This window comes from Dermochelys coriacea, chromosome 1 (genome assembly GCF_009764565.3).
Source record: "Dermochelys coriacea isolate rDerCor1 chromosome 1, rDerCor1.pri.v4, whole genome shotgun sequence".
In the NCBI taxonomy this organism is placed as follows: Eukaryota; Metazoa; Chordata; order Testudines; family Dermochelyidae; genus Dermochelys; species Dermochelys coriacea.
In genome coordinates this window covers 210,522,831-210,535,283 of record NC_050068.2, presented here as the reverse complement: position 1 = coordinate 210,535,283, position 12,453 = coordinate 210,522,831, and the positions used below count along the sequence as shown (strand labels likewise).

The window sequence follows — 12,453 nt, the reverse complement described above, 5'->3', positions numbered from 1 at the left end:
CTACAATACCTAGTTACATGATATACTGTACTGTCCTCTCACCTCACTTCTTACACAGGATGGACAGTGATCAGGGACTGAGCATGAAATATTTAATAGCTACTTGTTTCCATTACAGAGGTAGTGCCACATCCTTAATCATACACCATCCAAACCTTACACTGAACAGGTTTTATTTTCATGATACCCACAATAGCCAAATGTGACATTGCATGCTATATGATTTTATAAAAATATGCTAATGAGTGTGAATATAATGTAACTGGAATATGCTTCATGCAAAAAGTCTCTTGTAAGATATCATTACAAAGCTTATAATCTACTGAGTGTGAAAAGAGGAGTACTTGTGGCACCTTAGAGACTAACAAATTTATTTGAGCATAAGCTTTTGTGAGCTACAGCGTGTGGTCATCCTATCTGTATAAATATATCACTCTTGTATCTGAAACTAGAAATATGAAGCATAACTCTGAGGTCCTATTGTAGTTATGCAATGTATGGGCCATTGATGGTGGTTTGGAATCTTAATGGCTTGTATTAACCAGGACAATTGACTGTAGGTGGCTGTTTTACTTGTAAATCTTCCTATATACCTGTGGGCTGGTAAGTAGGTAATGAAGTCTTACAGTGACATGTGACCTGAACAGTGGGCTGTAGCTCACCAAAGCTTATGCTCTAATAAATGTTAGTCTCTAAGGTGCCACAAGTACTCCTTTTCATCTTTAACCTGGTGCTTTTCCATTAAGGAGGGGTGGGAACCCAGAGGGACAAAGGATTCCTGCCTTATGTAAAAGTATATAAGTGGGTAGAACAGAACAAAGGGGTGGCCATCATGAAAAATCCCCTAGCTACCACCTGAGCTGGAAAAGGGCTGTACCAGGGGAAAGGATTGTGCCCAAACTAGGTAGGCATCCAGTATGTGAAAGAAACTTATTGAAACATCTGAGGATGAGATTATCTGTATTCAGTTTTATTACTGTACTAGACTTAGACTTGCATGTTCTATTTTATTTTGCTTGGTAATTCACTTTTTGTCTGTTATTACTTAGGACCACTTAAATCCTACTTTGATTTTAATAAAATCACTTTTTACTTATTAACCCAGAGTATGTATTAATACTGGGGGAGGGCAAACAGCTGTGCATCTCTCTCAATCAGTGTTCCAGAGGGCAAACAATTATACAGGGTAAAACAGATTTATTTGGGGGTTTGGCTCCCATTGGGAGTTGAGCATCTGAGTGTTAAAGACAGGAACACTTCTTAAGCTGCTTTCAGTTAAGGCTGCAGCTTTGAGGCATGTGGTTCAGACTCTGGGTCTTAGTTGGAGCAGTGAGCCTGGCTCAACAAGACAGGGTGCTGGAGTCTCAAGCTGGCAGGGAAAGCAGGGGCAGTAGTAGTCTTGGCACATCAGTTGGCAACCCCAAGGGGGTTTCTCAAAAAGAAAAGGAGTACTTGTGGCACCTTAGAGACTAACAAATTTATTAGAGCATAAGCTTTCGTGAGCTACAGCTCATCGAACCTGTCACACCAAGTACTTCACCCCATTAATGAATTTACTTCCCTGCTTTCTAGCAGTATTAAGGCAAGTATTTTAGAAGGCACCTGAGGAAAAGGATGAAGGCTAAATATCAGTATAAGTGCCCAACTTGGCAGACCCAGGGTCTGATATTTCCCAGAACTGCTAAACACCTGCCACTCTGACTTCAGTTAGTTGTTCAATCACTTCTGAAAGTCAGGCTTTAGTTGTCAATTGTGATACTGACAAAACACTATTGGCAGCCACCTCTGAAAGTGGAGGCCCAGCATCACACAAGAACTGTAGTAAAACTTCATTCGTATAACCCCACCTCATCTATTGTTCATGTGCTCTGAATGAATGAAACATAGGGCACTATATATGATCATGTAGCTTCACTGTATCATTAAAAGGCAGATTTAAGGTTCCCTGCATAGTAGGAAGGCCTGAAACATAAACCCTTGTATCAGAGGCCTGGTAGGAGGCAAGAACAGGGCTTGTATTGCAAAAATACACATTCTTAAGAAGTGCTAGTCACAAAGTACTCAAACACATCCTGATATTAAGGGGTACCAAAACATCCTGATATCAAGGATGGTACAGAACATTCCTCAAGAATAGCAGCACACTGACCCCTCCTAAAAGATAAGGTCAGGTGGACAGCATGCAATAGAAATGTTTTAATTAAACCAACACATTCAAGGTAGTGGGTAATAACTAGCCACATCGGGGGCAGTAACTATGTTAGAGGGGGAGTACTAACTTGTTTGCATCTGGATATAAAATGTATCTCAGAGGGAGTATCTTTGTCTGGCCTAGGGAGGAACGGAAAGTCCCACCATTCACTGAGGTGGTCCATTGTTACAGGCATACGTGCATTTGTGGTCTAGTGGTCTGTGGGACACTAGTACTGTGCTTCATCGACATACCTGGCTGGGTGCTTTTGTTGCTTAACAGACCTTGTGGTCATTGGGCAGTTTGCTCGAGGTCTGCCATGCCAGCTGTGTGTACAGGGCTGGGGCAGCCCACAGAGGGAACACTGTCCCACTGCCAAAAAAAAAAAATCTAAACACTCTGCACAACCTCTCTTCTGCCATTTCCCAACTTTTGACTGCTTGCATTAAACCTTAGTTTTAGTCTTGTATGAAATATTTTTAGTTTACAACAGCTGTATTTCCTAGCCAGTAGCTACTATTTGGGGTGGTGGAAGAGTCCCAGGCTATATTAGTGGCCACAGCAACACATGCTATGAGCCCTTTGTGGTCTCTCCTGACAGACAGAGACAGGAATATTTTAGGATAGCTATTAGTTTATTTAAGAAAATGTGGTATAGAAACAGGTCAGCTTCCATTAGCCTCTCCACCTCCCCCAAGCTTCAGATACAAAGTAGAGGAATGGGGAAGACAGATGGAATAGAACTGGCTTCTCACTGCAGGCTGCAGAGCTGAGTTGTGGTGAGGAGAGGGTGGGAGGAACAAGGGTCTCCAGTGATCCTTTTCCTCCATTCCTCCACACCTCATTCCCCAGGCACAGGCTGATCCATGCACCTGGTTTACTCCTTAGATGCCATGTGAACTAACAAGTCCACAACACGGTTGCTGTATCCAAACTCATTGTCATACCTGGTGACAGAAGCAGAGAAGCAGCAGTTAGGGGTGGGCAGACCCCTTGTGCATTCCCACAGGGAGTTGTCCTCCCCCCCCCCCCCAAGCCCCAGAACAACCTCCCTTCCCCCAGCTGGGAAAGATTGGAGACTTGTTTATATAGAGAGTGAAGTTGACCCCCTAGCATTTGAGGTCTTCCTAGGCAGATACTGCCTCTTTGCCAACCAAATTCTGCTGCCAGCCGCAAAGTGTTCTCCACCTAAAATTCCATCTGGAGGCAAGAGGGAGAGAATACAAAGCTTGCCATGATAGGATGCTTGCCAACCCCCTTAAGTGCCCCCAAAGTCTCCCCTGGACTCCCAACCTATCCCAGAGAAATAACCCTCCAAATCTGGCATCCCCAGAGCCTCTCTTCTCCATACCAGGAGACCAGTTTGACAAAGTGATCATTGAGAGCGATGCCAGCAGCTGCATCAAAGATGGATGAGTGGTTGTCACTGTTGAAGTCAGAGGAGACCACCTACAAGTGGGGAGGGAAGAGGGAAAGACTGAGACACACCCCTTTTGTTCTCTACTCCATCCCCCCTCATCCCACAATGATGTTATTGACATCAATATTCATTAATCTTCCCTCCCCCTGGGAGTGTTCATGGATCAGGATGTCCCAAAAGGTTGCTCCCCTTTTCCCATCATGTGAGGAAATATTCATTCCATTTCCCCTCCCCTCCCCTCCCCACCCCATCTGATGAAAGGATGGTGAGTGTTTACCTGGTCCTCTGTGTATCCCAGGATGCCCTTCATAGGCCCCTCAGAGGCACTTTTCACCACCTTCTTAATGTCATCATACTTGGCCTGAGAGAGAGTGACAAATGGAAGTCAGAGCATCCCAAGCCCCATGGAGTGGCAGCTGCTTCCGAGGGAAGGTTGCAGCCACGGTTTTGAGACTGCACAGCAGAGATGCATAGCTAGGACCTAGTTATGCCAGGTACTACACCAGACAGGGGCAGCCCCTTGCATAATCTCTTAGAGCCACAACAAGCAAGCAACAAGGGGCTAGTTCCAAATAGGATGGAGACTGCAAAGCAGCTGCTTCCTGCCCCAGAAGTTGAGGAGCTGACAGAAGCGTTGGGGGTACAGGGAAGTTGCTCCAGGGCCTGTCTGGTCCCCTTCCTGCAATACTCACTGGTTTTTCCAGGCGACAGGTCAGGTCCACGACAGAGACATTGGGAGTTGGAACACGGAAAGCCATTCCAGTGAGCTTCCTGAGAGAGAGAGAAATGGATCAGAACAGGCTCCTGCCCCCAACCAGGGCTTCCGCATATCCTACTGGGGAGAGGGCAAAGTGGGCCAGCTGCAGGTTCCTTGCCCCTTCTGATGTCCCTGTGCCCCCAAAACAAGGGATGCACGGAACTGACACTCACCCATTCAGCTCTGGAATGACCTTGCCCACAGCCTTAGCAGCCCCAGTAGATGCTGGGATGATGTTCTGGGCAGCACCTCTGCCATCACGCCACAGCTTTCCAGAGGGGCCATCCACAGTCTTCTGTGTGGCTGTGATGGCATGGACAGTGGTCTGGAAATTAAAGGGGAGGGGGGGTTAGAACAAAATCAACATCCACACAGAGCCTCACCGCACTGAAAGAAAGTATCCCCCCCCCCCACCCTCCCTTTTCCTCTATTCCGGGCAGCATAGGGAGGCTGTCTCTCCTGCTCTGTGGTTCACAGCCACCATCCCTCTCCACCCAAACCTGTGGACTGGGGAAAGTCTTGGGAGAGAGGCACCCTTCAGAGCTCTGTGGTTTGCCCTGCGGACAGAGCTGGTGTGGGGGGGTTTTCAGGAATAAGGGGTTCTGTGCCTCTAGATCACCTACCATGAGACCTTCTACTATGCCATAGTTGTCATTGATGATCTTGGCCAAAGGAGCCAGGCAGTTGGTGGTGCAGGAAGCATTGCTGGAAGAAAAAGACAAGAGGCACAGTCAGCCAGAGCAGTCAGGGCCCCCCCCCAGAAGGCAGTCCCTCTGCAGGATCACTCAGCTCCCCCACACACACTCACAGGAGAAGGTAATAGTCAGCTCTGCACCTCAGGTTCAACCCTGATCCCCCCCATCCTCACCTGACAATTTTCAGAGACTTGTCATATTTCTCATGGTTGACACCCATCACAAACATAGGTGCATCGGCTGAGGGGGCAGAGATGACGACACGCTTAGCGCCACCCTTCAGGTGAGCCTGAGGGAGACAGACCAACATTAACAGAGTCCTCTACAGCGCCAGTGAGGCAGCACATTTGGGAACCTTGCCCCCCCCGCCCCCCCAAATCCTACTGCAATACATCCTCAGGCAGGGATAAGTCTGTACATATCCACTTGCACCTTCAGGGGAGAGAGTGATCCCTACACCCTTTTCCTCCCACACCCAAGCCAGATGTGACTCATCACTCACGCCCGCCTTCTCTGTGGTGGTGAAGACTCCAGTGGATTCTACAACATACTCTGCTCCAGCATCTCCCCACTTAATGTTAGCAGGATCACGCCTAAAAGGAGACAGACAGTTTAAGAACTGCAGGGTTGTCAAATGCCCCCTCCCATAGCTCCAAAGGAAAGGGGAGGAAGAGTCATACTCACTCCTGGAAAATGGTAATTTGGTGTCCATTTATCACAAGTTTTCCATTTTCAGCTTTGACAGTGCCATGAAAACGACCATGAGTGGAGTCGTATTTGAACATGTAAGCCTAGGGATAAAAAGAGATGGAAGTCGAGTGCCGGCTGCATTCTCAAAGCTCCCCTATTTCAATCCTCAAAACCCAACCATAACTCTGGTGATGCCCCTCAATCCTGATTTATAGCCACAGGAGCCGGTGGGTATAGTTTGCTGCAACCTATAGTGATCTTGCTCATCTGAGCTTGGCACAATTGAGAATTCCCTGTCCTATTAATCTGATCTCTCATCCCCTGGGTTGTTCTCTAGCTTTCACCAGGAAAGGACAGAATCCATAGGGCAGGTAACTTGCATTCCTTCCCCACCCCTGGGGTGCTGTGGTAGAGGACCAGCACAGGCCGCACACAGCAAGCTCGAAGTTAGAGATAAGGGTGCCACTCACCATGTAGTGGAGGTCAATGAACGGGTCATTGATTGCTACAATCTCGATTTTGCCAGAGACGAAGGCAGCTCTGGTGACCAAGCGGCCGATACGGCCAAATCTAGGAGAGGAACAGAAGAGGTCGGTGCACACCCCCGCTCAGGAAGGGAACCCCTGTTCTGACGGGGAGCCCAGACTTGCCTTCATTCCAGCGGCTGCCCCAGATTCAGACCCCGGGATACAAAGGAGACCCCGGCGCTCTGCCGCTTCCCAGCCCGGAGGGGCAGAGCCCATGAGGCAGGAGGGGTCCCCAGGGCGCTGCAGCCCTGCAAGGGGCGAGCGGAGATTAACACAGAATCGCAGCGCGCGCCCCCCCCCCCCCCCGCGCCCCCAAAGGTCGGGCGCTAAATTTACCCCGGGCCCTGGATCCCGTTACTCCGCGGCGCGGCAGGAAAAGGTCACATTCCCCGGGCCCGGCGGGGACACGCGATACCCTGGCGCCCTTCCCGCGCGGAGCCCGGAGCCCGGCGTGCGTGCAGCTGCGCTTCCTGCTCGCGGTGACTCACAGCCCCCCTCCCCCAGCGACCGCAGGGAGACGTGAGTCACCCGGGCGAGGACCGCCCCGCCAAGGGCGCACAGCCGCTGTCCAGCCCGGGGCGGGCAGGCTAGCCACGGCCCAGGTGACCTTGCCACGCCCTTGGCGCAGGGGGTGGCCACGGCGGCTGCCGCCCACGGGCCCCCGGCGCTGCCACCGAAAGAGACCCGTCCCCCCTCCCCGGCCACACCCGGGCGCCCTTACACGGCCCCCAGCCGAGACTCACCCGTTAATTCCGACCTTCACCATCCTGTCTCTGCCGCGATGCTCCTGCGGAGAGGGCGGGGGTGAGACACCCTGGAAGGACAGCGGGACCCGCACCCCCCAGCTGCTGCGCCCGGCCCCATCCTGTGTCCCCCCAGCCAACTGGCCCTGAAGCCGCGGCGCCGGGCCGGAGAGCCCCTCCAGGCGGGCACTGGGCGTGTGGGGGTCACAGCCCCGGAGCCCCACGCGTGCGTGCGGGGCGGGACCCAGGCGCCCTGCCGGGGCCTCCAAACCCGCTTCCCCCAGAGAGCAACTCGGCCCCAGGGCAACTTCCTCCTGCCTTGGGCCGCACCAGCTCCCGCCACGCTCCACTCCCGGCTCCGTTTGCCACGCACGTCGGGCAGTTACCCCCCATCCCCGCCGCCAGCGGGTTTTGTCGCCTGCCCCCTCCCCCCCAACGCCCCCCCTTGGGACGCCAAGCACCGGTAAGAGGTTCCCTCCCCCCCCCCCCGGCCCCTGCCGCGGCCTCCATTTTGCTTTGCCCCGCCTGAGCACAAAGGAGACGCCGGATTCAGCCAGAGCCCACGTGCACCTGCCCCAGCAACTTCTCAGCGCCCTCCGACCTAGCGCCGGCTGCAGCCCCCGCCCCAGCAGGGCAGCGAGATGCGGCCTGTCCCCGGAGTCCAGCCGCCTCCGCCCCGGGCCGGCACGTTCTTTATTCCTCCAGCACCCCGAGACCCGCCCCCCGCCCCCCCAGAGCGGCCAGCCTCGCCGCCCAGGAGCGCAGCGGGAAGCCTCCCCAGTTGCCGGCTCCGCATCGTGGCGAGCCCTTTCTTACCTGGGCGCTGCCTCTGAGCCGCACGCCTGCAGTAGGGAAGGTAAAGGGAGGCAGGCTCGCTGCCCTGGCCTTTATAGATCCCCGTATGGTAATTGCTGGGCCCTGCCTTTTGAGAAAGCGTCAAATCAGAGGCTGAGGGCAGCCGAGAGCAGGGTACGTGCAGCCCTAATGCTGCTTGGCTTGCGCGCCTCCCTCCTCCCACACCCATTTTTGGCTGTTCTCTTGCACTCCCTGTCCTGCAAAGGAAAAGCAGGGGGTGGGGGCTCCCCCTCTCTCGCCTCTCGCAAGCCCCACGCAGCCAATCACTCACAGATCTCTCCTGTGTCCCCCACTTGCTGTGCAAGGCGGAGGCAGAGAGGGACCCCAACCCACGAATCCCGTGCCAGTTTGTGAGACGAGACACAGGCAATGGGATTCACCAGCTACGCTGGACAGGTTTCAGAGTAGCCGCCGTGTTAGGCTGTATCCGCAAAAAGAAGAGGAGGACTTGTGGCACCTTAGAGTCTAACACATTTATTTGAGCATCCGATGAAGTGAGCTGTAGCCCAGGAAAGCTTATGCCCAAATAAATGTGTTAGTCTCTGAGCTGCCACAAGTCTCCTGTTCTTTTTGCCAGCTTCACTGTAACCACGAACACAGGTACCCCAACGCAGCACCCAGGGCACAGGCCAGCCATCAAGGCTGAGGGGTACTAGGAGAGCTCTAGAGGCAGGGGCTGACTGGAATAGAAAGAGGATTGTCACTATGTTCAGTGCCCAGCACAACGGACCCATGGTCCTGGCTGGGACCTCTAAGTGCTGCTGTAATACAAATAATAATAAGTAGCATGCCCTATGTGTCTGGGAATGGGGGACGCTGGTGAGTGCAATCGCCCGAGGTTTACACCTCATAGGCATAGTTAGAGCTGTATGTGAGGAGCTGTATTCTATGAATGTAATAGTTGAGGATTATAAACCAGGATTGAAGGGCTATGGCAGGGAGGGGGATCATCACATTTCTCAATGGGGTTTATTCTGTAGCTGCTTGTTTGGCTCCTGTAACCCCTCGCATGAGCCCCTCTGCTGTATAGTGGGCCGGGAAAGGTCAACGGCATGAGGACAGAATCCCACAGGAAGCTGGAGACACAGTGGGGAGAAGAATGTGGGGAGGGGAAGCACACAGGTGTCTGAGGGGATCCCTCTCTTGGGGGAACCTGTTTTCAGCGGCTCTGACATTTGCAAGCAGGGAGAGGGCAAGGGTTCTGGAACCCCTCCCGAACCCCCTCAAAGGCCCTGCCTGGGGGATGGGCCCCCTGGGTCTCTCACTGATGTGAGCCAGGGGTTTGTCTCCACTCAGGCTGAGTTACACCTGGTGCTCCCTTCTATCCCGCTCACCGAAGACTGGCAGGACAGTAAGTGTATGCACCTCTATCACAAACACTGTGGTAATATGGCAGTGGCCAAGCGCAAGCAGCTCTGCTCTGAGTTGGGGCTGGGTGGAGTTGCACAACCACCCAGCCCCGCCCTCCCCCCCGCCGCTGGACAGAATAGGGAACAATTGTCACGTGGACTGAGAAATGAAGGGGCTCAGACAAGCTACCAGCTGGAATCAGAGGAAATAAATCCCCCAAATCAGCTCCAACCCTCACAGGAGCTTGCCAGGATACTATAGGGAGGATCCTACCACCGCGGGTACCTTTCCCTCAGCTCCCTGCTGGCCCCGAGCTCTCCTGAGCTAAAATTGCCCTGGACTTTCATTGGCTCCGCGTTCCCCCTGAATTGCTTGAGCCAGACATGCTTAGAATGGGACTGTGTTTCCCAGACGCTGGCTGGCCTGGCATCCCCCACCCCCGGGCCAGGTTCCCATCAGGCTGCGCTCAACAGCGTGAGTAACATTTTAATAAGGCACTGGGAGGCTCCTACCCGCGGGACGTGACTGCGGACATCCTGCCTACCACCTGACTAGCCTGTTCACATCAGTGGTGCCAGGGCATTTTCATTGGCTGGAGAACAGGCCAGGGCCTGGAAATGACACAATTGTGTGTATGTGCGGGCGGGAGGGCCCACAGCAGGAACAACTGGTCTTTGGTGGTGCCCTGCCTGGATACAATGCTTGCTGGATACATCAGTTCACTGCACCTGCCTAGCCCAGGTTGGGATCCTTGCAGCATGAGCTTTCTCACGGCAGCGCCCTGGCTATGCCCAGCCCAAGTTGGGATGCCTGCTATACAGGCTTCATCTCGGCAATGCCCAGCATGGGACAAGAGACCTGCAGAATAGGCATCCCATTTTAGGGTTGAGAGATGGAGGGTATTTGAAACCACATTTGAAATCCCTATCATGAGAATGTGTGGGTTATGGAGATGCATATGGCTAGTAAATGAGGAGCAAAATCTTCCCCAGCCCTCATATGAGAGCTCAGTCTTCCAGGACTGTGTGGGTCAGCAGAGCAGGATCTGTAGGAGGCAGCAGCAGAAAGCACAGATGGGAATGGGTAGCAGAGCAGATACCAAGGGGGGGGGGGGCAGAGACAGGTCACCTGGCTCAGGAGTAATCCAACTCCCCTTATCCAGCTGCTATTCCCAGTGCTAGGAAAGTGGGAGGGAGCTAAGTTTAGCTCCAATTGAAGTTATGACCTTTAATTAAAGGCCACAGGGATGGTTTATACCAGTGCTTCTCAAGCTATCTGAGGTGGAGGACCAGCAATTTTTTTTTCCCAATGTGCATGCAGACTAGCAGCCGATGGTGCCGGTCCACTTTGAGTAGCACTGGTTTATACCACAACAGTGAAGAGGAACCAGGGAAGTGGGAACAATTTGGCACTTCTGCCTCACCAGGAGATAGGCTAGATTCTGGGCAAAACTTTATAGAGGAGTGAGGAAGAAGAGGGGACAGAGGACCTTCTGGGACTACTTGAGCATTGCACAATCACAAGACCCTGTTTTTGCTGGGTAAACACAAACATTGGGAGGACTCTGTGCAGAGGGGAGAGGGCAAGTAAGACCAACCACCACAACAGCTGCAAACCGCTACACCCCCAAGCCTTCACACCAGTGGCCAATGAACACTCTCCCCACAGCCAATACTTCTGCCTTGCTCTTTATAGTGTCTCCTGTTGGGGGAAACCAAAACTGGAGTAGCTGAGAGATAACCCCCACTGCCAACACTCCTGCTCCCCTCTACAGCACCTAGTCCTGGTCTTTCCTAACAGGAGAATATACTGGAAGTACATGTGGTTTGGAATATGCCATCTCCTTGTCTCTGTCAAGGCCTCTGGGACTGGAAAGCAGTTTCCTCTGAGGCTGCCAGGAGAGAAGGGTTGAATGTGAAGCTAGTAGAGGGGAACAGGGAGATGGAGGGATTTGTTCCCAGTCATCTCCTAATTAGGCTGCCAAGGACCTGCATATGAGAGTCTAACAAGCAGAATGCATGATCAGCAGTCAGTTCATTAGCAACCTCTCTGGAAGGCTCTGGCTTTTCTGTGACTTGCTGCTATTGGGAAAGGAAAGGAGGGAAGACAGATTCATATGTGGGTTTGGCAAAGGCAAGACAAGGGAATAGACTTGAATGGCTGTTACATAAGTGTTAGGTCAGGCTGGGACAGCAGTAGGGTGAACACAACAGAACAGTGTCTACCTGAGGCTAAGAGCGAGAGACAAGAGAGAGATGAGAGAGAAAGATTTCTGAGGCAATACAGGGCTAGGAAGTCTTTCCCCAGCAAATAATGTGTCTGGATTCAGCCATTCTCTAACTGGTGGTGAGATGGGGAATGATCATGATTAGTACACTGGAAACATTGGAGCCCCTTGACTTAAAAGGGAAACTGGAGCATGAAAGAACATGTCAGTAAACTGACACCAGAAGACAGGTTTCAGAGTAGTAGCCATGGTTAGTCTGTATTCACAAAAAGAAAAGGAGTACTTGTGGCACCTTAGAGACTAACAAATTTATTGAGCATAAGCTTTCGTGAGCATCCGATGAAATGAGCTGTAGCTCACGAAAGCTTATACTCAATAAATTTGTTAGTCTCTAAGGTGCCACAGATACTCCTTTTCTTTTTGACACCAGAAGGCTGCACCATGCCTAGGATGCTGCTGCCACCTGCTGGCAAAGAAACACCAACCAACCCAAATGAAGATTTATGGGGCAGGAGAATAAAAATGGACGTGGGAGTCTCCAAGGGGTTCAGGGGCTTTTTACTTTTAGGTTAGTGGTTTCCAATTGACTCCAGGGCAGGGTACTGGCTGTCTCAGTGGCTTCAGGAGCAGAATACAGGGGTCTTTTGCTTCTATAAAAGAAAAGGAGTACTTGTGGTACCTTAGAGACTAACAAATTTATTTGAGCATAAGCTTTCGTGAGCTACAGCTCACTTCATCCAATGCATTCAGTGGAAAATACAGTGGGGAGATTTATATACACAAAGAACATGAAACAATGGGTGTAACCGTACACACTGTAAGGAAAGTGATCATCTAAGGTGAGCTATTACCAGCAGGAGAGCAAGGGTGGGGTGGGGGAAATCTTTTGTGGTGATAATCAAGGAGGGCCATTTCCAGCAGTTGACAAGAAGTCTGAGGAGCGGTGGAGGGGGGGAGAATAAACATGGGAAAATAGTTTTACTTTGTGTAATGACCCA

General features: G+C 52.0%; 1 protein-coding gene across 1 annotated transcript; it reads right to left on the bottom strand.

Moving 5' to 3' along the window:
* Positions 1-2,807: 2,807 nt before the first annotated feature.
* On the bottom strand, positions 2,808-8,046 carry GAPDH (glyceraldehyde-3-phosphate dehydrogenase). The gene is made up of 12 exons (XM_038382296.2): positions 7,840-8,046; positions 7,024-7,067; positions 6,224-6,323; positions 5,748-5,854; positions 5,566-5,656; positions 5,237-5,352; positions 4,992-5,073; positions 4,542-4,693; positions 4,304-4,382; positions 3,889-3,972; positions 3,543-3,640; positions 2,808-3,138 (listed from the first exon to the last, which is right to left on the bottom strand). Exons 2-12 carry the CDS (start codon positions 7,044-7,046, stop codon positions 3,069-3,071), a joined length of 1,002 nt encoding a protein of 333 aa, XP_038238224.1. The 5' UTR covers positions 7,047-7,067; positions 7,840-8,046; the 3' UTR covers positions 2,808-3,068.
* Between the last annotated feature and the right edge of the window lie 4,407 nt (positions 8,047-12,453).

Coding starts and splice junctions, on each gene's coding strand:
- GAPDH (XM_038382296.2), bottom strand. CDS start 7,046: ATGGTGAAGGTCGGAATTAACGG. Junction 6,324..7,023: donor GTGAAGGTCGGAATTAACGG/GTGAGTCTCGGC, acceptor TTCCTCTCCTAG/ATTTGGCCGTATCGGCCGCT. Junction 3,641..3,888: donor TGGGATACACAGAGGACCAG/GTAAACACTCAC, acceptor CCCCACTTGTAG/GTGGTCTCCTCTGACTTCAA.